The 26,113-nt window shown below is 33.9% G+C and overlaps 1 protein-coding gene across 1 annotated transcript; it reads right to left on the reverse strand.

Annotated features, from left to right (window-relative positions):
* Window positions 1-1,624: 1,624 nt before the first annotated feature.
* Window positions 1,625-25,591, reverse strand: LOC130648300 (anosmin-1-like). Its single transcript, XM_057454338.1, has 12 exons — window positions 25,368-25,591; window positions 11,799-11,885; window positions 11,117-11,179; window positions 10,156-10,231; window positions 8,778-8,939; window positions 8,268-8,443; window positions 7,827-8,061; window positions 6,958-7,191; window positions 5,525-5,674; window positions 4,012-4,163; window positions 3,183-3,240; window positions 1,625-2,842 (listed from the first exon to the last, which is right to left on the reverse strand). Exons 1-12 carry the CDS (start codon window positions 25,488-25,490, stop codon window positions 2,670-2,672), a joined length of 1,689 nt encoding a protein of 562 aa, XP_057310321.1. The 5' UTR covers window positions 25,491-25,591; the 3' UTR covers window positions 1,625-2,669.
* Between the last annotated feature and the right edge of the window lie 522 nt (window positions 25,592-26,113).

The following is a 26,113-nucleotide window of genomic DNA, read 5'->3' on the forward strand; positions in this document are numbered from 1 at the left end:
TCGAAATGGTATTAACTGGGTAAAAAATGTGTTTAAATAATGAAAATCGTGAGGAATTGGGATGGAGAAGTGCCTTTGAAGTATACTTTAGAAGACAATCTAACGAACTTGTCAAGGCTGATGTTTCCATGAAGGACCAAACAATATCAATAGGGCGTTCTAATCCACCATCTGCAAAATATATCAATAGAAGAAATAATAAAATCAAACATCTTCGTGAAACCGCACGTGAATGTAACAAGAGAAAAACTAACCAAATGCTCAGGACTCGTGCTCGAAAAAATGTCCACAAGAAAAACAACGTTGGCGATAGATTTTCCTACGTGAAGCAAGAAAAATAACAAGGTACCGAAACGGCAACATGTTATTTCTAAAAAAAAGTTTTGAAAAAGCATAGTAGAATTGATAAGTATGGCATTATGAAAATGTTAAAGAAAAAGAAAAAAGCACATCTAAGCACCAGCCTCGTAAAACTTTTCTCATTCCTCTTACGCAGGAAGATAGATTACAAAGCCTATCCGACCAAGGCTTTTACGTTGCTTATAATCCACCGGGTGATGGAAATTGTCAGATTTCAGCTATATCCTATGCACTACAAGAATATGGCATTTATTTTCTCCGGATTAACAACGTTGACGTAGACGGCTGGCCATTAGAACTTTACGTAGAAGTTCCTTGGTCCGAATACATTCAAAACATGGCTTTAAATGGCGTATATGGTGACGAACTAACACCTAACACTTCGTGCTTGTGCAGATATGTATAAATGTCAATATAAGAGTTACTTCAACATTAGGCAGAGACGCATTCGCCGTAATTAGCCCAACGAATCCCAACCCACGAGGGTCACCTTATGGAATGAAATATTAGGGGAGGAAGTTGATAGCGGTGGAAAGCTGTTTGATGAAAATGGATTGGTTGATGATGGAGATGCTAGCAAAGAGGTGTCCGATGAAAATAGATTGGTTGATGAAGATGATTACGAAAAGCCTCCAAAAATTTATTTGGAGATGGTTTAAAATCAAGTACCACCTTCAATGACGGTCAAATCGGAAAATTTGATCATCAGTGGTGGTAGATACAGTGGTATTTCACTGCATTTAAAACAAATTCTGTCGAGCGACCCTAACTGGCCACGGAAATGTAGAACAGGTAGATTGATCAAGCCGCGTTGGCGTTGCAAGCCTTAACCCTATTCGGTCCGGAGGAGGAGGGGGGTGGATTCCGCGCAGATAGTGTGTCCTGTCAATTCGGCTAGCTAAAACTGCGGAAAAGTAGGTATAGTATTTTTCATGTTATTACAAATTGGAGCAACTTTGAGTTATTACAAATTGAGGCAGGTATTACAAATTGAGGCAAAGTTTATTACAAATTGGCCCAGGCATTACAAATTGGGACAATTATTACAGTTTGAGGCACAACAATGCGCATGCTTATAGAGTTTTCTAGCTATAAATTTGTGTTATAATTTTCATGTTAAATTTTTTATATACATAGTGTGTTAAAGTGTTCTATCTTAAGGTAGATCATAAACAGATACTCAATTTAGTGATATCGGACATCGAAATTATTCAGTGTCGCTTTGGTGATATTCAATACATCACAAGTACGAATGAATAATCTTTGAACGGTTTTTAACTATTTTTTTTTTACATAAACTAAAAAAACTCCAGAAATCAAACACACATTAATAAACTCTAAATCGTTAACCATATATTTGACTACTTTAAAAACATGTTCCTTAGATTCGACCTTGAACAACAAAACGCGACAGATGTAAAAAAACAAAATGGCTACTTTTTCGTTCTTTTCTTTTCTTTTAATAGATGCCGTGGTTTTAATAAAGTGAAACAGATAACAAAATGAGTCTTAAATGGACTATAAAAAACGGAGCCGTATTAAGATATGTCTAAGACAAACAGTGTGTCGGAGATGATTAATACGAAACATGAATAACAGGTCTTAACAATGAGTCGATCATTTGACAAAAAACCTTCGATCATCAGTTTAGACAGTTTTACAAACAGAATGTTAAAACGTTAAAATAGATAGAAAATCGAAGATAATTTAATTACATGGTAGATAGATATTATCAACTACGACCTTCCCTAGATCGACCTGTTATGTTTTATCGTTCCACTTTAAAAAATCAAAGCAAAGAAATTATCATTAGAAAGACGTCATCAATTGTTTATATTGATGAAAATTTTATTCTGTCGATATAATTTTTCCAATTTGCACATCAATTCGTCAAACAGATTGACAACGTCGCACGGATTGACATGCGAAAAATAAAGGAAAATTCCACCAACTAGTATATTGTTGTATTGTATTTATACTGTCGGACCATCAGAATAATCATTTAGACGAAGCTGCTGATTAGCACGCCTGTTGATTATTGGACTTTGTACATTCTTGAGCGAAAAACGCGACAAGTTCTTATTAACAATGTAAAAACATTGCAATTTCAGTTAGATAAAGACTAAAGCCTTGAGATATACTTGTAAAATATATATAAAAATACCTCAAAATCACACAAAAGTGGAATTAGCTGCTAAAGATCTCTTTAAATAACTCTTTTTTATAAAATTACAAAAAATATTAAAAATGAAATAAACAAAGAATACGTTATATAAATATATATACGTTATATAAAAAAATATTTTGTGTCATGAACATATTAAATACGCCAGTGGAAACCAGTACCAAATCATCGACCACGTGTGCGTACTTACAGCTGTAGACAAACTAGGCAGTTGCTTAGGGATTTTAACAACAACAAACTTTCGTTCTTCCACCGGCGTGGATGTACTTAGTTTGGTTTCGTTTCGCACTAAATCACCTATAGGAAAGATAAAATAAAAGGGATGACGAGTAAGTACAGCCCTGTGTGTAGCGTGTTGCAGGTATGGCATGTAATAAACATATGAACATGAATGGACGTGTTTGACAAGCTGTGTAATATCGTTAACTTTATAATTGTCATCTGTACATGGTAGGCACCTTCCGACTCGTCATAGCAGAAGAATGTGTGCACGCTTAACCTTAGTTAAAGCACAAAAAGGAAAGAAAAACAAATTCTTTTTTCCGCCGTTCTATTCCTTCTTTAGTTTTGAAAATTTAATGACAACATATTCTGTTCTAAAGTCATTCTAGATTTTATTCCGTAACAAATTGAATACCTGTATCAATATGCAGCACTACTTTCTCGCCTTCATTTCCATGGAAATATGGCAAAACCTGAATAGCAAAAACATGTTATATAAGTCATGTTTATTTTATTTTATTTTCTTGTTTAGAATATTCGGTATAGTTAAAAGCCAATTACATTTTCCCCTGAAAATTTTGCTTCTTTTGAGGGAGTATAAATGTCCTCTTTAAACCGCTGATATATTTTGTAGTAAAATAGGGCATCTAAAGTGTAGCCAGAAATAATCAAGTTATAGATGATTTGACAAAGAAGAAGAAAAAGGTACACGTGCTAGCTTATTACATCGAAAACAATCTTTGGAAATTCATTTTACGCCATCTTATTCCTTTCCGACCAATGCGTGCAAGATACTGTATTTACAAATTAATGAATATTTAACAGTTACCCAACGCACTTTTTGGTCAAATTTAATTTTGCAGTCCTTAGAGATTTGCTGAAGTACAGGCACAAGTTGTCAGAATTTTTCTTTCGGCTTATCCATTGGGTTTTGCGGAACATCAAACGGCTAACGAGAACATTAATTTCTGCAGATTTGAGAACAGTGTGCCATAAGTGTTTTGCAATATGTAAAGAAGAGGAGGAAGAAACATAGGTATTAACTCTTTCGTGCATAATGGGCAGTTTTTGCGCTACCACCTAAAGGGGAAAAAGCCTCCCTCTGGTTACAGCGCGCCTGATTGAAAGCCTGTTTGAACGTAAGCGGTTGGCGAGAAGCGATTTTTGTTTAGAAAATTCCTTACATGCCCTCTGTTCACGAGCTGGACAGTTCCGAAGTCTCTGCAAAGACTAAATAAGCTCACCTCTATTTTATATTGACAAAAAAGGTGCAAATACTTCAACCGAAAGCTCTTTAAATTTGCTGGCACAATACGCCTCCATACGAATGTCGTTCTCTTCGCGTTACTGCAATTCACATTAAACCACGTGATTCCAATAGCATGCACGGTTAAATCTAAACATGATCACCGTTTCAAGATTTAAAGGGTTCGAGGTGTTGATACAGCAATAAAATTGAGTGACAATTATCCAGTGCGCATTGCGTATAGAATGTTTTTAAACAAAATGACTTTACGGGTAATTCGCAATGCATTATGGTAGTTATATTCTACAGTTTTCTCTCCCAGAAGCGAAGGTTTGTAAATAAATAACGGCATCCTTTTTATTGTGGCGATAATAACAAAAGCCATTATTGTTTGTGTTAATTTTCAAATCTCCTCAAGAAAATCATTATCTCCCTTATCCGAAACACGTGTTATTGATGTAAGCATTTAAAAATTGTTAGTTAGTGAGGTTTTAGAAGTGAAAGCAGTTGAATGGAGGTAATAAATAATGATACAGATTTAGATATAATTTTAAGCTCTTCAGACCTTGGGCCTAACTTTTCTCAAAGCTCTTGTGTGGTACTAGGACCTGTTTTAAAAGAATTAACAAATGTCGAGAGGGAAGAAGTGGAGGAAAGAACACACGAAGATATCAGTCAATGGTCGACTGATCTTGCAGCTATGTCTGCGATCACCCAGAAGAAAATTCACCAATATTTAATTCTTGGAAATAGCTGTGATAGCAAGCCGAAGGGTGCTACAAAGCATAAAATTCTTGGATACCAACTATTCAAAGAAAGCAACGTGAAAAAGTGATAGTTAAAAGTAATGTTAAGGCTGAAAAATAAACTTGGTTCTTGGTTTGCTGGCTGGTTGGTTTGATAGTTTTTGGGGCTATTGTGGGAATATTGATCATATATGTCTTTTTTCCACCAGTAAAATGAGCAGAGAAAACTCTATGCGATGTAAAAGGTACAAAATGCTTTCTACTGATCATAAAAAGCCATTTCTGTCAAAGCTCTGAGTGTTTGGGAATGACATAAGTCTGGATTCTTTTTTGAGTTGATTTGACAGAGAGGTACACAGCAAGTTATCCCTCCACCTTTACTTTTAGCTTGCGATAAAAAGCTTGAACTTGATGAAAAGTTTGAGCCAATGCTTGCAGGAGAGTCCAAGTTTTGAAAAAAACTGTTGTCTTGATTATAATTTTGTATATGGCTCTGGCTTTGAGTAGAATTAAGGATGAAGTGTACTTGTTCCGCCATCTTTGTTACTGCGAATGGTTTGTTTATCTTTTTGCGGAATACAACTACCATTATGCATTGCGAATTAGTCGTATAGGGAGGGTGCGACTTTCGTAACTTTCAAAAAATTGGTTTGAATCCTGAAAAGTTATATCAGATTTTAGATTTAAGCATTGACAGTAATTAATAAGACCATGACTTCTTGCTTGGAATATAGAGACATTGCGTTGACAATATTTATACCTCACCTGGTATATTCCACTTTATGGTAACTGCGGCTTGATGATTGTGTAATGCCAGATCATGGAGACGTGCCACGAGGTTCCGAGTATTCTTATTGGAAAGTCTTTTCACAATGTGTACACTTTTTTGACCAACTGGTAAATTCAGTTTCGACACTGGAACAAAGAGTTATTGGATTATTAAAGAACGAATCAAAAATACATGATAAAATTTACATTATAAAAGTACGTGACTCAGAGAAAAATTTGATAAGTAGAGCTTCAAGCGTTTGGACTATGGTTTTGATATATATATTTTCTATTGTACATTAGCTATATGTATAAAAGTTTCTTAATGTTGAAGATTTCTAAAAATTTGGTCTTTCTGAGCCTAAGGTAAAAACAAACATGTATATAATCGTTTCCAAAAAATGAAGGTGATCGATTAATTTCTAAGAACCTGGAAATAATTTCCCGATAAAGAATTATTTTCGTTGGACACCATTCTTGTTCCGCTTTAAATAAAATATGTCACTGGCCCATGCAAAATTGCGTCCGTAACATACTGCGGTACTGCCAATGCAGAAACCCCAGCAAATGTTTGATCAAGGCGAAAATGAAATCGTTTGATCGACTGCCATGGAGCACGTGGGAACTTTGTTTTTTATATGATTCATTATACAATTTAACCGAAAGTGGCGTCTAAAATTTTTCGCTTGCGAACCTAGGGGACTAAGTCCCACGCTCCGCAACACTTTCTATATTGATTTCTATTGAAACAATTTTTATATTTTTTTTTATCTAAGTGTCATGTAAATATAAAATAAAAAAATCTACATGCGTTCTATGTTGTTCTTATACAAGATATGCAAGATATAAAAAAATCATAAAGAAAAGCTTTTGTATTTAAAAATCCTTTTTTACAGGGATATCCATTACGTCATATTATCTGAACAATAGGGCCTATAGCAGCACAGGGTATGAAGGAGGACTGTTTGAAATTTAGAATGATTAAACAACACCACGAATTCTAAAAAGTTTTCTATGAACATCTACCTGATTTGACATAATGGATGCAGCTAAAATACACAAAGGAAATTTTTCCGACATTTTTTAAATAGGACAACAAAAATTCAAGTTGAGTTCGGCACATTTGTGAAAAATGGCCATGACGCATCAGTAACAGTAAGCACAATTCAAAAATTTGGCCTCTCTCTGAAACATTTGCAAGCCGCGTGAATCTGATATAAAAATAGCCTATGCAATTACTTATGGTTCGAACTTCGAAATTTGCTGTCCTATCTGCACATTTTTTAATTAAGATTGAGCTACCGGTTGCATGCACTATGGCCTTAATGTAAAAATATTGTTAGAAAGTCATAGAAATCACGCAGGTTAAGTAAATACGTCATTGAATCATTTGTTAAGTTGTATACTTGAAGAAAACATTAATAACTTACATAATGGCTTCGTTGTAAGTATAAGCTTCGCTCTTTGTCCCCTTAAAAGTAACTTGTGGGCACGTGAAACAGCAAAAACCTTGATTTGATACGTTGTGTTCGCCTCCACCTCATTCAGGACGGCGAATGTTCTATCAGCTGGAACGTTGATTGCATAATTCAGTGACACTGATGAGAATGATTTGGAAGGTATTGTCTTGAAGTAGACAACACGATATTTTTGGAGTACGCCATCTAAAAAAAAATAAATCAAAAGGTTTATTATGGCTAATTAAGTCGCTAACTTTCTCAAAATTGAAAAACAATTTGAAAGAATGATTTTAAAATACACAAGTTTACCGGAGAACAGCTTACGAACTTTTTTTAGACGCAAGATTTCATTAGAAAAAATAGTAGGAATGGACCATCACTTAAAGAGGAATAATTCCAATTTAAAATGATATGTTAAGCATAATGAAAAAAAAGAAGAATACGAAACCATTATTTTTCTTTAGAAAAAAAGAAAAGTGAAACCAGCCAACTACTAAATGTGATCACTTTAGTTGGACAACGTTTTTCTCTGATCAGGTAGTTGACTGAGTTAGTTGACTTCTCCCCAGGAGTACTTTATCAACTTATAGATCAAATAGCCGATTATTCTTTTTAATGTCAAAACGGCATCTGAAAAACGTTGGTATGCATTTTCTATGTTGATTGAATTTTAAACGTCACTTTCCCGCTGGACGTGATTTTGACGTTAGTGAGTAATTTTCAAGTGTTACCCTTAAAAAATGCAAATTAAATAGAATGTCAAACTTTCGTAAAAGAAAACAAAAACAAAAACGATAAATTTGCTTTTAACGAATATTAGCTCAAGAAGAACCATTTACCTATTTTAGCGGGCAAACTCCATGTTAAGAGCGTTCGTCTTTTACCATTGTCGAGTTCAGAAATGTTTATATGAAGATTCTGCGGTCTGCTTGGTCTTTCAAATGGCAGCGGTAGCTTAATGACCTGACTCGGCTCACTATATCCTGTGTAACCATCCTCAGACACAGCTGCAACACGAAATTGATACCACGCACCAGCATGTAATTCTTTCAGCTGGCGATGCAGCTTTGGAGTCTAAAATTTGAAGATCCTTCTGTGTCAATAGGGTAAAGTTACTAATCCCACGCTTGTTTTTCGCTAATTGTAAGCTGCTCTCTCTTTAAAAAGTATTGACAATACTGCAGAGATCAGTTTCAATCGGTAAAAATAGAAAAGCATCTTGGTATAAAAAGGCCAAGCTGCTCAACCTAATCCAAGTTATAACATAAACCAAATGTTACCTGACCAGCAGGCTCCCAAAATGAGAAATAAGTTTCTTTGTAAGACTTCATAGAGTATCTACTCTCTATTACAAACTGTATTCCGAACCGTTTAAATGAGCTTCGCCTTTTTATCATACGCCAAGTCAGCATGCATGTTTCAGAGTCGACATGATCAACACGAAGATCAACAGGTACTGAAAAAGGAAGAGACCGCATGTATGACAATCTATAGTATGAAGCACAGGTTCGTATGCCTATCTATAGAATGAAGCGCGGGTTCGTATAAATGATTATCCACAGTATGAAGCACAGGTTTGTATATATCATTATCTATGAAGTCGCAGGTTCGTCAATATATAGCTAGTCCTTACAGGTAACCAAAATGAGCCGAAATTGCAATAATTTTTTCGTGCTTACATGTAGTTCACATGCACTATACCTTTGTGAACATGCGCAATAGCTTTAAGGAAATTTCCTTCGTCATTTGTATTATAAATATCATGCCAGTAGGTAGCAGAAAAAACTTACCATCTCTGTTTTCTTTAAATGTTGGCGGTACACACACTGTTTTTTTGTGTTCTGTTACGCAACACTTCTCATCTACTGGACATTCCCAATCGTGAAAACATAGATCGAACATCAAATACTTAGGGACATTAACAGCTGCTGGACAACTTCCAGACTTCCTTCCTGTAAAGAAGAACACCACTAGACACCAAAGCTTTAGTTTAGGGGTTTGGGATCGTCTTCTAGTTAAACATAACCGAGGACTGATGTTGTTACTTTTCTAGTCCTTTTCTGACTGTGTTCTATTTTGTTCTTGAATGCAACAAATTCAAAAACAAATCTTGTTTTAACATAGGATTTTGTAATTGTCCTCTTTTATTTTACCTTGAAAACATATCAATAGAAATCATGGGCACGAAATTGTCACGCATGCTATCTGCTCAACTTATCTGGCGCTGGCAGCGAGAAAACGAAAGTTCTCCTGGCTTGTCAGTTCTGCTTTTTAAATAGCTGTGTTGAACTAAGGTCGTTTTGGAGCACAATTAATTTAATTAATTGTAATTAAGTTAATTTTGGAGGACAGTGAGATGTATAAAAACGTAACAAGTTATTTTTTAGCTACCCAGTTGGCATTTTTTTTTTAAATTTTAAGAGGTGACACAACTCAACGAGTTCATTTCATGGTGCACTTCCTGTTCCCTTGGTATTTAGGTGACTTTAATGACATTTACGTGGCAAGGTGAACATTCGGTTTTTAAATTATACGCAAAAACTATTTTCGTCATGCTTCTCAGATTTTTTTCTAATTAACGATCTTGTTGTCGAAAGTTACTTAATGGTCACAAGAAGTGAAAACCCACTTGCATACGCATACAGAGTTTCAGCAAAATACAAACAGAGAAAAAGTGTGATTAACGGATTGAGCTGAATGTCACCAGCCTAATTCAGCTAGAGAGGCAATCGCTGCTCAACAGCAAAAGAAAAATATTTAGATTGTGTACTATATACATTTACATCAAATTATTTTATGTGTGACATGAATCAAGATACTTTTAATTTTACTGCTTTCTAGTTGTGCTTATTTAAACACCCGGCACTTGCATTTCATGTCTCCATGTACATTGTTTCTATGCATGCTGCCAGACTGCTAACTGCCCATGTTTCTTGTTAAATCTTATGGTTGTCTTCCAAAAAAATATGTAATGCAACAAGATCATGTTGACGGGGTTGCTTAAAGTGGCAATAATAATGCGTTGGAACTTATTATGGTATGCCACACCTCAAAGTACGTCTAAAGTTTTTGCTACATACCGAAGAAGACGGATTTCTGCATAGTTACATAAAAACGAAAGGAAAATTATACGTTTTTTTTAATATCTATTTTTAAACTTCCTGTTACCTGCAGTAATGACGTTTTTAAGAAACGCGCATGAATCATGACATGTACTGATGAATGGGTAAACATGGCGCGATTCCTAAGAAAAAAATATTGGAAATAAAAACATAGAAAAATTGAAAGAACTAGTCGTTAGCCCGTGGAAAAATCCACGGGTTCGCCCGTCTTTTTTATACCGTAAAAGATTCCATTTTGCGTGACACCCGGACAGACGTATACGGGTATTATTATATAGATAGATAGAAATCGATGCGAATAAAAAGTTTATTTCAGTTTGGCAGCAAAAGTTAATGACAACTGCCGCAAACTTTAATTTCACATGTTTTTATGAGCAAGTAGAAATCTTTAATCAAGCCTAAGTAACGATTCTTGTAGGGTTCCCAAAAGAAATCAAACCATGAATAGGCTTACGACATGCTTATTAGAGTAACTTCTATTTTTATAAATTTAAAAGAAAATACACTAGAACGATTTACAAGATTAAGCAATATGCCTAGAAAAATGTCCCTATCTAAGCACGTATATGCTTATAAGCGTTTTACTTTTGCACAATTAGTTTATGAAGTATCTAATCTTGCGTGATTTTAAATTCAATTAGAGTCAATGTCCTCATTTTTCGCCTTATTTAAATTTTTCAAGCTGCATGTTGTTATTTTTAACTATTGGTGAAAGTAGAGAAAATAACGCATTGTTTGGTACTTCATTGTACCTCTTGTTAGAGAGGAAAGTAATGTCGTTTTATTAATTTTTTTATAGAAGTGGAAAAAAGCTGCAGCACCTGAAAGAAAACTAATTTGGTACAGAAAACAGAATGGACGCTTTTGTTCAATTTGTATCTCTTCATTAGAAATCCTTATATTGTATTCAATCACAAGTGATGAGAAATGATGTTATTATTCCCATTTACTACGGAATCTAATTGCATTATTACACGTTACGAAACCCTAACTGGACAATTACTTACACAGAGCTGGCTACAGTCAAATCTTGCTGTAAGTATCAACTGGTTAAAACAAACTCTTTGACACTAAAAAAAGAGAGTACAATAATTTATTTTGTCGGAACATGCAATCTTTGAAATAAGAAAAAAGGTGTAACCCAATACTTATACACAAATAAAAATACTAAGTAAATAAATAATTGTTCTTACAGTTACGTAATCATTGCTGAAAAGTATTTTTCCATGAAAAACTGAACTGAAAAATATTTCACGCAATTCAAAATTACGAAACAACAAAAGCAATTTAACGCAATTCTACAAAATACCTGCAAAGTTATTTTTACCTCAAATAGGACATTTAGCAAAAAAAATACATGAGCAGAAAAACAACATACATGGAGACTTCCATCTCTTTTTATTTCAAGTGTTTGCAAACAGATATAGTTTTCGCATTTTAACATCATTACCAGTGAAAACTTACTTAGGTTTCCAACTCTCCATTTACGTTTTTGACGTAGACCAGTACGTTGTTTTTGTGTATTTTCCTGACCAGATATCCTATTCAGGGCATAATTTTTAAAAATTTATTGGTTAATTTCCAGAATTGCGGCAAATTATTTTTCGACTTTCGTGCGGACCCAAATAAATCATTCTATTAGATATTATCACCGCGTCTGCGATATTTCTGGGTTATGTTTCATCATACCTCTTTACACATATGATCTTTGTGTGTGCACTTTAATGGCCTCCATTTCCACTTTCCACGTTCACGACTGGAACTATCGATCAAGTACTAAATTACAACATCAAAACGACAGCTGTGAATTTGCATTCTTTAATGCTTCAATGCATACAATAAAATCAATCTATACCAAACACCAACGGGATCTTTAAAAACTGTCAACTTTAGAGAGATGTCTGCCAAATAAAGGGCCTTGCCAAATAACAGTATAATATTACTAGTCGATAAGGCCCGTGGAAAAATCCACTCAGGCAGGATAACAGAAAACAACCGTCATTTAAATTTAGCTGACGTCCGCCGAGACGTGTCAGAACACAAAAAAAATTTTTTTTATGAATTTGTATGCCTGTTGCCTTCATCGTATAGATCTTGAAACGCTGATCAAGAAAATGTATAGGATCATGTACTTTTGACAAAGGGTTGCATAGATATTGGGGTTTGAAGGTTTTTTGGATGACGTCATCAACCCGTCCATTCCGAAACGGATTTGGGGACCTAGGTTTGGGAAACTTACCCAAATTGGTCCCAGGTGGTCCCTAGTTACCCACGCGATAAAAAATAATTGACGTCACCACCTCGTTTATAAGTTATTTGGCCTCAAAGTTTTAAGTGCACTGTAATGGCTTCGCTAATCTTAATTAACTTTCATTTAACGTCAATTTTAAAGTTTGGTACATTACAGAACAATTTTATAGGCTGTGTTTTATAGAATTTGTTAAAGAACATTGTAAAGAATATAATCCATTTTGCAAAAGTGACAGAAAGACAGAACTGGCGTATTATTATATAGACTAGTCGATAAAGCCCGTGGAGTAATTCACTTAGGCAGAAGGACAATATAAAAATAGATAGTTTTAGATTTTTTTGCTGACGTCAGCACAGCAAATTCAAAATAACTTAATCGAGAAACTTGTTTTCATGTTTCCTCCATTGTGTAGAGCTTACACTGCTGATCAAGAACATGTATATGATCGTGTGGTTTTGATGAGCGGTTAGTGAAATATAAGGGTTTAAAAATTTTGCTGACGACCCGTCAAAACCCAAAATTTTTTTTTAGAAATTTGTATACCTGTTGCCTTCATCGTATAGATCTTGAAACACTGACCAAGAAAATGTATAGGATCATGTACTTTTCACAAACGGTTGCAGAGATATTAAGGTTTAAAGGTTTTTTAATGACGTCATCAACCCGCCCATTTTGAAACGGATTTGGTGACCCAGGTTTGGGAAAATTACCCAAATTGGTCCTAGGTGGTCCCTAGTTACCCACGCGGTGAAAAATCATTGATGTTACCACCTCGTTTCCAAGTTATTTGGCCTCAAAGTTTTAGGCGCACTGTAATGGCTTTATTAATTTAATATACTTTCCTTTGACGTTAATATTATTTTAACGTTAAAGTTTGGTAAATTACAGAACAATATTATGGGCTATGTTTACAGAATTTATCAAAGAAAATAGTGAAGAATATAATCCACTTTGCAAAAGTCACAGACAGACAGACAGAACTGGCGTATTATTATAGAGACTAGTCGATAAGGCCCGTGGAAAAATCCACTCAGGCAGGATAACAGAGAAAAACAACCGTCATTTAAAGTTTGCTGACGTCAGCACAGACCTGTCAGAACATAAATAAAATTTTTTTTTAGAAATTTGTATGCCTGTTGCCTTCATCGTATAGATCTTGAAATGCTGATCAAGAAAATGTATATGATCATGTATCTTTGACAAACGGTTGCAGAGATAAAGGTTTAAAGGTTTTTTGATGACGTCATTAAACCGTCCATTCCGAAACGGATTTGGGGACCCAGGTTTGGAAAACTTACCCAAATTGGTCCCAGGTTGTCCCTAGTTACCCACGTGGTGAAAAAACATTGACGTCACCACCTCGTTTCCAAGTTATTTGGCCTCAAAGTTTAAGTGCATTGTAATGGCTTCACTAATCTTAATTAACTTTCCTTTGACGTCAATACTATTTTATCGGTAAAGTTTGGTAAATTACAGAACAATTTTATAGGCGATGTTTTATAGAATTTGTTAAAGAAAATTTTGAAGAATGTAATCCACTTTGCAAAAGTGACAGACAGACACACGGAACTGGCGTATTATTATATAGACTAGTCGATAAGGCCCGTGGGGTAATCCACTTAGGCAGAGGGACAATGGAAAATAGGTTTTTTAAGATTTTTTGCTGACGTCAGCAGTGCAGGTACAAAAAAAATTGGCGAAGTTTAGTTTATTCGTTGCCTGTACTGTGCATAGACTGAAACGCTGATGAGAAAAATGTTCATTATCATGTGCTATTGACGAATTCGACAAACGCCTAAGGAGATATAAGGTTTTAAAAATTTTGCTGACGTCAGCAATGAACCGTCAAAACCCAAAATTTTAAGTTCGTATACCTGTTGCCTTCATCGTATAGATCTTGAAGCACTGATTAAGAAAATGTATAGGATCATGTACTTTTGGTAAACGGTTGCAGAGATATTAGGGTTTGAAGATTTTTGATGACGTAATTAACCCGTCCATTCCGAAACGGATTCGGAGACCCAGGTTTGGAAAACTTACCCAAAGTGGTCCCAGGTTGTCCCTAGTTACCCACGCGGTGAAAAAACATTGACGTCACCACCTCGTTTCCAAGTTATTTGGCCTTAAAGTTTTAAGTGCATTGTAATGGCTTCACTAATCTTAATTAACTTTCCTTTGACGTCAATACTATTTTATCGGTAAAGTTTGGTAAATTACAGAACAATTTTATAGGCGATGTTTTATAGAATTTGTTAAAGAAAATTTTGAAGAATGTAATCCACTTTGCAAAAGTGACAGACAGACACACGGAACTGGCGTATTATTATAGAGACTAGTCGATAAGGCCCGTGGAAAAATCCACTTAGGCAAAAGGCCAATGAAAAATAGGTTGCTTTAGATGTGTTGCTGACGTCAGTAGTGCATATACAAAAAAAAATGTTCTTAAAATCTTACATCAAATGTCAAATCGCATTAAATCCTCCACACAAATCTTACACAAAGTAAAAAAGAACAGTTTGCAAGGTGTAAAATATAGTTGATAAAAAGTTACAACAACGACACTCACAACATCGACACTCACAACACCAATACTCACAAAACCGACAATAAGAACACCGACAGTTAGATAATAATAATCTCAGAAATAACGCATCTCAAATATGTACATCTTAAGTGATTACGTTGAAAACCCTCAGTATTTTATTCTGAAATGTCAAAAAGGAGGCCTGCAAGAGTTAGCGCAAATCAACAAATATATAAGTTATTTTACACATTTTAAATATTGTCTTTCCCTTAAAAGATTATACAAAAATATGAAAAAGCCATAGTTTCGAAAACATCAAATTTAAATCTAGAAAAATCAGTCATTACGGTTGGATACCATCCTCTCCCACAAAAATTTACACAAAATGTAAAGATCAACCAGTTAAGAACACAAAAATTTTCCTTTTTAGTTCCGTACTGCCCTTTACCAACAATTTTAAACCTAAATGTCAAAAAATCAATGAGCAAAGAATAAACTTGAATCAACAAAGATCATTATTTTGGAAACATTGTATATGGTTCGTAAACAAAAGTTTACACAAAATGTAAAACAGATCAGTTTTTGAGAAACACATCTAAATCAACAAAAATAAGTTCATTCAGCATCGTATATTGCCATTACCCATTAATCTTCTACAAAAAGGTTATGAAACACATCAAAATTTAAAAAAATCAGTGATTTCAGTGCATACAGTCCTCGCGTTTAGATTACAAAATATAAAAAACAAAAACAGTTTCAGTCAGAACATTAAGTATATAATTTTTTATTATCAGCAAACATTTATCCCTACAAAATTTTGTAAAATTCTCAAGAAAAACAAAAACGTGAAACCATGGAATTTTCTTCCAGCAAAAATTACATCACATACAGTTAGTTCTCCCAAACAATAATTTATAATACGAAATATAAAGACAAAGTTGTTTATATAGTCTGAAGATGTACTTAGTGTACGAAAAGCTTAACAAATAAATACTTTTTAACTTTCAAACTCGTTTTATTTTTTCTTAATTAGTAAAATATGGCTGTTATTTTTACCGATAAAGACATCAGCTTTACAACAGCTTACAGTGAAGTCTGATTCTACAAAGATTTGTTCTTTCAGTATATATATTGCATGTGGTCTATTTCCACAAAAGTTTACACAAAATTTCAAAAAAACAGCATTTTGCAACACGAACAATATAAACTGACAACCATACCATCCTCTCAAAAATGTTTTTAACCCAAAGTCATAAACCCACGTATATATAAATTTCCAATCAAATGTCAAAAACCCTTGTAAAAAAACCTGGCATTTTACATGTAGGCTGACAAAAGTTTAACAGGATGAGGAAACAAAACAATAAAAAATAACTTAATACACACACTTTAAATTCTATAAAATTTGTTCCACTTGTCATATTGTGGTCCCCTTGTAAAGTTTACAGGAAATGTGAAAAAATTATTCTCTATGGGCATAAAAATGTGTCACAGTATCCTAAAAGTTCAAGAAAGATTTTGTAGCTATAGCTTGTTGTTACATCATAATTCGTGTTCAAAAAAGAAGAGAAGTTTGAGTACTAAGGTAGCTATAAATACCTAAAAAAAGAGGAATAACGACAAAACTCATAGATTAAAGCTAGCTATGGGATGGAGCCTTGAAGCTAACATTAGCTAGCCAGCTAACAAAACAGTACCTAAGACACCCAGTTAAATATACTTAAGCTGGGGAGACTTAGCTAAGTCCATAGCTAGCTGTTTATGCTTAGTAAAACATATATAAAGGAAAACAATAGCAATGTAAAAATTATGACATTTGCAGTTAGTTCAACAAACCAAAACTTTCTATTTCGCTGGCACATTTGTTTGGTAGCCAGCTAACAGCTTTATGCAGCATTTTGAATTTTAGGACAAATACATTAGTTACGCACCGGGGGATACATTAATTATGCAAAAAACAGTAAATGCTAGCTTTTTTATAAAAAACGCGGTAAAACATAAAACTTAAAGAATTTGAAGCTTTTAAGTGACTTTTTCCTGGCAAATGCGAGTCTGCCTGACACGTAACTCTAGCGACATAAAAACATAACGTCTAAAAATATCAAACTTCTTACTATAGGTGAATCCAAATCGACTTTAAACCCAAGCTTTTATTTTCTACTTCTAATTTTTCTTTACTACTTCTAGCTGCAATCTTCACTTTCGAAGTAACTTCTCGTGGCTTCTAACTTTACTTTTGTACTTCTACTTCTCCACTTTTACTTTTCTTGCTTTTAATATCTGCACTTTTTTGTGACTAAGGGATCGTCGAAAATAAGACATTTTTTAACCGCTTCTTCAGTTCGCCTTTTATGTCGAGAACTTTGTGGAGAAATTTTTATGTTTGTTTGTTTTTACGCTAACGGAACTTTTTATTCGAATGCCGTCCCGTTCGAAAGTACGTATTTGAACGAATCATACTGCTTATTTTCTATCACGTGGTTTCTAACGGCTGCGAGACAAATGTAAACAAAACAAAAAAACTCGCGCATTCGGGTGGTAAAAAATATCGTGTTTGCAAAAGTGACAGACAGACACACTTAGCGTATTATTATAAGAGACTAGTCGATAAGGCCCGTGGAAAAATCCACTTAGGCAGGATAACAGAGAAAAATAACCGTCATTTAAATTTTGATGACGTCAGCAGAGACATGTCAGAACACAAAACTTTTTTTTTCAGAAATGTGTATGCCTGTTACCTTCATCGTATAGATCTTGAAACGCTGATCAAGAAAATGTATAGGATCGTGTATTTTTGACAAACGGTTGCAGAGATATTAGGGTTTGAAGGTTTTTTGATGACGTCATCAACCCGTCCATTCCGAAACAATTTCGGGGACCCAGGTTTGGGAAACTTACCCAAATTGGTCCCAGGTGGTCCCTAGTTACCCACGCGGTGAAAAAACATTGACGTCACCACCTCGTTTCCAAGTTATTTGGCCTCAAAGTTTTAAGTGCATTGTAATGGCTTCACTAATCTTAATTAACTTTCCTTTGACGTCAATACTATTTTATCGGTAAAGTTTGGTAAATTACAGAACAATTTTATAGGCGATGTTTTATAGAATTTGTTAAAGAAAATTTTGAAGAATGTAATCCACTTTGCAAAAGTGACAGACAGACACACTTAGCGTATATTATAAGAGACTAGTCGATAAAGCCCGTGAAAAAATCCACTTAGGCAAGACAACAGAGAAAAACAACCGTCATTTAAATTTTGATGACGTCAGCAGAGACATGTCAGAACACAAATTTGTATACCTGTTGCATTCATCGCATGGATCTTGAAATGCTGATCAATAAAATGTATAGGAACATGAACTTTTGACAAACGGTTGCAGAGATATTGTGGTTTGAAGGTTTTTTGATGACGTCATCAACCCGTTCATTCCGAACCGGATTTGGAGACCCAGGTTTGGGAAAATTACCCAAATTGGTCCTAGGTGGTCCCTAGTTACCCACGCGTTGTAAAAACATTGACGTCACCACCTCGTTTCCAAGTTATTTGCCCTCAAAGTTTTAGGTGCACTGTAATGGCTTCATTAATTTAATATAGGATATTGACGTTAAAATAGTGTTATTGACGTTGCGCCGTAACGACAGAATATTTACCATATTAGACATGCATTTTTCGGCAACATCACAGGAAAATGAAAACATCCATTTTGCCTGTCACAGAGACACGGAACTGGCGTATTATTATAGAGACTAGTCGATTAGGCCCGTGGAAAAATCCACTTAGGCAGAAAAACAATTGAAAAGTTCTGTCATTTGAATTTTGATGACATCAGCAAATATTTCAGTATATTGAATATGCCTTTTACTAAAAAAAATAATCTGAAAATGCATAAAAGAAAGTATATAAGTCATAATTTAACAAAAAAGTTCTTAAAATCTAACACAAAATATCAAATGTCAAATCGCATGAAATCCTCCCAACAAAACTTCAGACAAAATATGAAAAACAACGGCGTGCAAGGTGTAAAATCTAGTTAGTAGAAAGTTACAACATTGACAGTCACAACCCAGACAGTTACGACAACAATAATAATAATGTCAGAAATAACACATATCTCAAATATGTATACATCTTATTATGTGATTATGTTGAAAACCTTCAATATTTTAATCTGAAGTGTCGAAAAGAAAGGCTTGCAACAGTAAGCACAGATCTATGAAATAAGTTCTTTACCCATTTTAAACATTGTCTTTTCCCTAAATGCTTATACAACAATACAACCTGAACAATATCAAAAAGCCAAACTTAAACAAACACAAAACACCTAAAAACAAAAAGTTAAACTTTGAAAAATCATTTATTCGGTTGCATACCATCCTCTCCCGCAAAAATATGCACAAAATGTAAAAATTAACCGGTTAACAAAACAATTTTTTGTCTCATGATCCGTACTGACTTTACCAAACATTTTAACCTGAAATGTCGAAAAAGCAATGAGCAAGGAGTAAATTTCAAATCAACAAAAATCATTATTTTGAAAACATTGTATATATATATATGGTCCTTCCTCACAAAAGTTTATATACAATAAATGTAGAACACAAAGGTTTATGAGGAGCAAATCAAAATATGAACAAAAATCAGTTCAATTGGCATGTTCCATATTGTCTTCAGCCATAAAATCTTCCACAAAATTGATATGAAACCCATCAAATTCAACTCAGAAAAAGCAGTCATTTAAGTGCATACAAAAATACAACTTGTAGAATATCAAATTATTATTTTTAGTATATATAATTGCATATGGTCCTCCCTCACAACAGTTAAATTTTTGCACTAAATTTGCAACACAAAATACAAATTCTAAATAATTCCTATGGTTTTCCTCAAAAGTTTAATCAAAATATAAAAGATGAGAGGTGAACGACAAAATCAAAGTTTGCAGAATTTAATTATTTTGGTATATATATGTCTATTGATATATGCCCTTTATAACAATATTTCAATCCCAAATGTGAAAAAGAAAAACAGTTTGCAACAAAATCAGTTATTGCATACACTTTTTCTCCACAAAAGTGTAAAAAAAGAATGGTTGTAGGAAATACTTCTGATTCAACAAAAATCAGTATTTGCATCTTGTACTCATTAAATATTACCCAAAATTTCAAAAAACTGTGATTTGGAACGCATCAAATTTATAAATAGAGAGGGATCAGTCATTTCGGTATGTTGTACAGAGTCCTGCCCGGTAAGAATTTATACAAAATATAAAAAAACGCAAGTTTTTTCGGTGTTGTACTCCCTCAAAAAAGTTGAAACTTTTCTTAATTGAGACAAAATGCCATAAACAAAAACATTTTAGTCAGAACATCTAGAACAACAAAAATCACTACACTTAAGGTACCAGAATTACTACATGTTATGTACATGTTATGTAGCTACAGCAGCTAATAGCTGGTCACTTAAATATAAACTGGAGACTTAGCTAGGTATAAAGAACATGGCTACATATTTGTTGGTGTGGTTGATGCTAGCTAACAAACATGTCTCGCATCAATAATATCATCAAAACTTTAAAAAACATAAACAAACCTTACAGAAACCTTTCTATACTTCATTTATATACCATGCCCCTTTTTAAATGCTTTTGTAAAGATTTATTTTGAAGGCAAGAGAAGACAAATGCTTAAAAAGGACAGCCATCTTTTTTGCAAACACAATTTCCGTTACTTTGTGCTAGAACTTCATTTAACAAACCACACAAAACTCGCGGCTTTTCTCGACAAAGAAGACATATTTTTTTCGGCAACATCAAAGATTTTTTTCGGCGACATCAAAGGAAAATGACGATATCAACTTTGCCTGTTACAGACACACGGAACTGGCTTATTAATATAGAGATTATACCATCTTTCATTCGGAATAAGTAAAATAAAAAAAAAATTACGATTCTTCTTTGTCATAGCAAAGACAAATGTTGCCTTAAGCGAAATATGGAAACTTCTGAAGATTAATTGTTTGATTTCACCGATTGTTGAGCTTGTATGGTATGAGGAAACGTTAATTCTAACAGTTGATGTACATTGGAATCTTAAAATGATGTCCTACATGGAGAGATGTCTGCTATAATGTTCTTGTTACATGGATATTTTGTTATGGGAGTTAGATGGTTATTTTAACTTGTCGTGGAAAAAGTGTAAGGAAGCTTCTTTTAGGAAGTTCAACTGTGTAAGCAACATCATGCGCTTTTTATTGTTGTTAAAAAAAGCTCAACATATTAATATGAAAGTACGTTACTTGAAATTGCTTACACTCTTAACTGATCGAAAGAAGGAAATCGAAGCGCTGAGTTTCTATATGTGTCACTCAGACTTTGTTTAAAGTTTAAATCAAAAACCTTTGCCCCTAATGAACCACAATATAAAGCGACCAAACTTTTCGCACAAAAAAAAATCTGAAAAAAACTTACTTTAAAAGTGGACAGCTGACAGAGTCAATCAACCTTTACAAGATAAAACGGTGAGTAATTGAATACACGAGAGTATTTACATACTCACACACGTTCTAGAATAATTCAAGATGAGTTTTTTTAAGAAAATAGTAGAAAACTTTAATTCGGCCCTGTTTCAGTTTGTCAAGGTTCTCATTGCCATTTTTCTTGTTTATAAACTATTCATTTATCTTTACCCTTAAAAATAACCCTCTTTATTTAATGCGCATAATGTAATTGGAATTGTCAGTAGATTATCGCCTTGTCATAATACATAAAAACAAAGAAATGCTGCTGAAATTTTATTAAAATTCCGAGCCAGTTCTGGTACTACAATTTGACATTTGAGCATTTAAATATTAGCTATTTCCAGTAGGAATCAGGAACTAACTTGTCTAATTTTACTGATGCAAAGAATCACTGGTCTATTTTGCTAGTAAGCAACCTTCATCAATTTTGAAGTGTTACAAATGCTCCTTGCAATGAGGATGAAAACACGTGGAAGAAACCACATATTTGATTGGATAGATAATTATTTGAACAGCGTTATTAAGAATAGCTTTTAGTAGGTATGTTTTCTGGAAACGGAATTAAACGCTCTCATTATTGGTTTACTTTAATATGCTGCAGCTATTTAGACATGTTTCTATCTAGTCGTTAACATGTGAAAAATTCTACCGGTTCGCCGGACCATTAAAATTCCACGGGAATTTATTCTTCAAAACAAAGTGGATAAAAATATTTTGCACTTTCTGTTTATGGTACGACATTATTACCCGAGCACAGACAGAATACGGTTATTATTAATATAGAGATAAATGTAATATTCATAATCCTCATTGGAACAGAAAACAATCTGTGTACCGAACTCAACCTCGTCCCCAGGGCCTTTTGCTTTTTGACATTGAGGCCAGGAGCGAAAATAACCGTGGTGCAGGCGGGTGAGCTCTGTAATGCGATTGGTTTACACATTACATTGATGATTTATTCGCGCGAAATACTATAAAGAAATTACTATAAAGATGGCAGATTTTATTACAAAAACATTAAAAGATTATGAGAAATGTTCACAAAAAGATTAACTAAAAAGCGGTGAGCTAAACAGTAAATATTTTTATGAAAGATTTTATTTTGGCAGATTTTCATTGACATTTTGAATAAAAATTAGGGTTCTTTTTAAAGCTTTGTAAAAACATGACTTTTGGCAATTTTTGGCTGGATGAGAAAATAAGACATCTATCTTGCTAATGTATGTACATAGACAGGCGTAATAAGCCATTACTAAATAAAATTAAGTCTTATTTTTATTTATAATTCCACTTAATAAACAGGTGCTCTTCCAAAAGTGTAGTTTTAGCCAGACCAGCTAATGTATTTAAAATAACCGATATGACTACTTAACAACAAGTTCAAAGTTTTGCTAGCAGACAAGGAGTGTTACGTAATTATTGAACGGTCCCTATCTATACAATATATAACACATTTAAGTGATAAAAAGTGGAATAGTCTCTCCTCTTGGGTCAAGCAGTTACATTGCTAAGAAGCCTTTCTTGATCACAAGTTTCTTAGCTGGTTATTTTTTAGCACCTAGCACTTTTATTTTACCAACGCAGTTCGGAAAATTAGAACCAGACCTCGACCCTTCGGATCATGTTTATCAGTAGTGAATCTATCATGCTAAAGCGCATTATATTGCTTTTAAACGCAGGATATATTGCTTCCAAGAAAACTTTTGACATAAATCCAACTGGGAAAGTTGCTAGCTGAGGGAAGGGAAATGAAGTGATCGCAGCGTAGTGTAGATATAAGGACTAAAGGTTGCTAAGAAATATGCTAATTTTGACCCAAATAAAAATCTGTATTATCAACTGGGTTGCTTATTATATTGGAAACATATTTTCTACTCAGCTTTCCAACTATCTAAGCCAGCTTTAGTTTTGTTTTTTATTGACTATATAACTAGCTAGATGCCTAAGACTTACATTTTTTTCCCAAGGAGGTACTCGACTTGTAAAATATAAAAACTAGACAGTAAATTAAGCTATAGGTTGTCTTGTATCAGCACATTCCAACAAAATCAGCTCTATCTAATCACACGCTACCCCATTTTGTTCATTAATAATGCTTTTAAAAGACTTTATCGCTATAAAATACTGTTTCAGATGAATAAATAATAACCTGGTTTATAATAAATCTTTCTAAGATCACGCGTTAAAAAACATCAAAAACAAAAATACACCGTCTTGGACATGTGAAGAAGGGAGATTCGATCAAGCTACTTTTACTAGCCGTAGAAACTGTAACAGCGAGACAAATCAATAATTATTCATATTCTGATTATAAAAAGCGGTAGACTGTACCACGGTCTTGTTTAGCCAACAAGTAAGCGATAGCGGCTTTGAACTATTTATTGCTAAAACGAAGGCGATAATTATACGACATCTGAATTATATAAGGCCTTATACCCCATTTACACCTGTGGTTTTTACAAAACCATGTTTTACAGGGACGGGGGAGGGGCTTAGTTATAGTGGTAGATTTTGAGATTTTAGTGACAATCAACAAGCGAAGCGAGTTGCCGAAATAGCTGAGTTCCAGGGAGCGCTTTAGCCCCCAAGATGGAAATCAACACATATTTAGAGCCCTAAAACACGCAAGACAGCTATTTTTTATGCAGTTATAGAGACACTTATTGGCAAAAATTATTACTTAGCAAAAAATTCCCTGTTTTACATATACATGCAATGTTTTTAGTGAAGCCAGTTTTGATAAACGTAGTTATAATTTCGTGTTTGCTGGGTTTTGAACTTTAGGTTGGAATGGTACACGACTTTTAATGAAAACCAGTTAATTAAAAACTAGCTTAAATCAAACCAGCTTTTGGCGTGCATAAAGACACGACTTTATATTGAGGAAAAGCAAATCTAAAAGTGCTTTGGACCAAAAACATAATGGTTAACAGAGAAAAAAATTTATAACTTTTCCTTGAAGGAAACATATATGGACAAAAAATTTCATTCGAGGAAAAACAACAACATGAGAAAAGCGATTAAAACTAATACACTCTTGCGTTAACTGACTGGTTGAATTAATTTATTTTGTAGCTTTCTTTTTCGTGCTAAGGATTCTCTCGTGCAATTGCAACACCAAAACCTTTGTCACAATCACATGATAAAATCCTTCTGTGACCACAAAAGATACTGCATGCACAAAGCGTCAATATGAAAGTGGCGTGTGTAAAAAGTATTGTCATGTACGGAGTACTGCATGATGTCATGTGTGTGTTTTCATTGAGATTTATCTTCATGGTGATTTTCGGCGCAGGGAATTTAATAAAAGTTGTCATATCTATAACTATCGCTAATAAAATCAATAGAATTGTAATCTTCCCTGATTATTTCACCATAACGTAATTACATTAACGAGCTGGTTTATATTAACAACAACAACGTGTGGCTTCTCTCCCAGATTTATGTTGAAACTTAACAACCAAACTTAGCTATATGACGACAAAAATTTATCAAATTGTAGGAACTTGAACTTGAACAAATCTCACAACAGTGTGGATAGCGCATGAAGATAAAAGAAGAAATAAACTTTTGTAAAGTCTAAAGAAAAAACGATTGTGGGTAACAATTTAAACCCACAGCTACCACACGTGGATTTGTTTACAAAAAACTCAAGTAATAGCTCTGTGTTGAAAAAGGTATTTTGCAGAACACGTGTCAGCGGCAAGAAAATAAAAAAAATTATTTGATTTATATAGCGGACACTTTAACCTGTATATTATATTGATGTCTAGGATAATCCTTTTTAATTAACTTAATGAAAACCTATGGTCATTCATACACTCGCACGTTCTTACCCAATTAAACAACTTACGAGAAACATTAAAAGTTACGCTAGGCGCTTGGAAACACGTGGCTAAGTATTGTAAAAATTTCAGATAAATAAACGTGGCAGATAAAATTTTCTTCGAATATATTAAGCTTTACCTTTGTCAAGCATCTTGCTTTACATCTTGCGCTTGCAAATACGAAACTGTTTACCGTTGGTGTGCTAAACGAAGCATGTACCGACAAAATTGCTAACATAAAAACAAACCAACAGTCAACCATCCTGAGATATATAGAACTATAGTTTATGGATTGTGCCAAAGTTTTTATGTTTGCTTCTCATATCCTTCCTGCGAGAGAAATTAGACTAATTTGTGCCTAGATCTGAGACTGAATATAAAAGATCTGACCATGGAATCATTATCCGTGAAATACGCTTTCTAATTTTATTCGATTAAGGAATTAAGCCTCCTCCGTTGTTGATTTTTGAAGTACTTGTTGTGCACAGAAAAAACCGTAGGAGAAAAAATGTACCTTAAAGACGTTCAAAATTACGTTTTGTTTTTTGTACTAAAAAATACGGTTGTATGTTTATTAATATTGTATTGACGAATCGTCATAAATCAAAATGTTATACCTTCCCATTTTAATTGACATTAAAATATTTTTGTCTCGCTACCTTTTCGGTCTCGCTGTTGAATTATGGCAAGTCGGCGTTTTAATGCGCATCGATAGTAGAAAGTATGTATGAAAGTGGAACAAAATGAAAACCGATATGTGATACTGTAAATAATTTAAATAAATAAAAGCCGTTTACTAGGTATTTTTCGATGCGTGATAATAGAAAACATCTATCTACTACGATGCGTGATAATAGAAAACATCTATCTACTACGATGCGTGAT

Source organism: Hydractinia symbiolongicarpus, chromosome 6, assembly GCF_029227915.1.
Source record: "Hydractinia symbiolongicarpus strain clone_291-10 chromosome 6, HSymV2.1, whole genome shotgun sequence".
In the NCBI taxonomy this organism is placed as follows: Eukaryota; Metazoa; Cnidaria; class Hydrozoa; order Anthoathecata; family Hydractiniidae; genus Hydractinia; species Hydractinia symbiolongicarpus.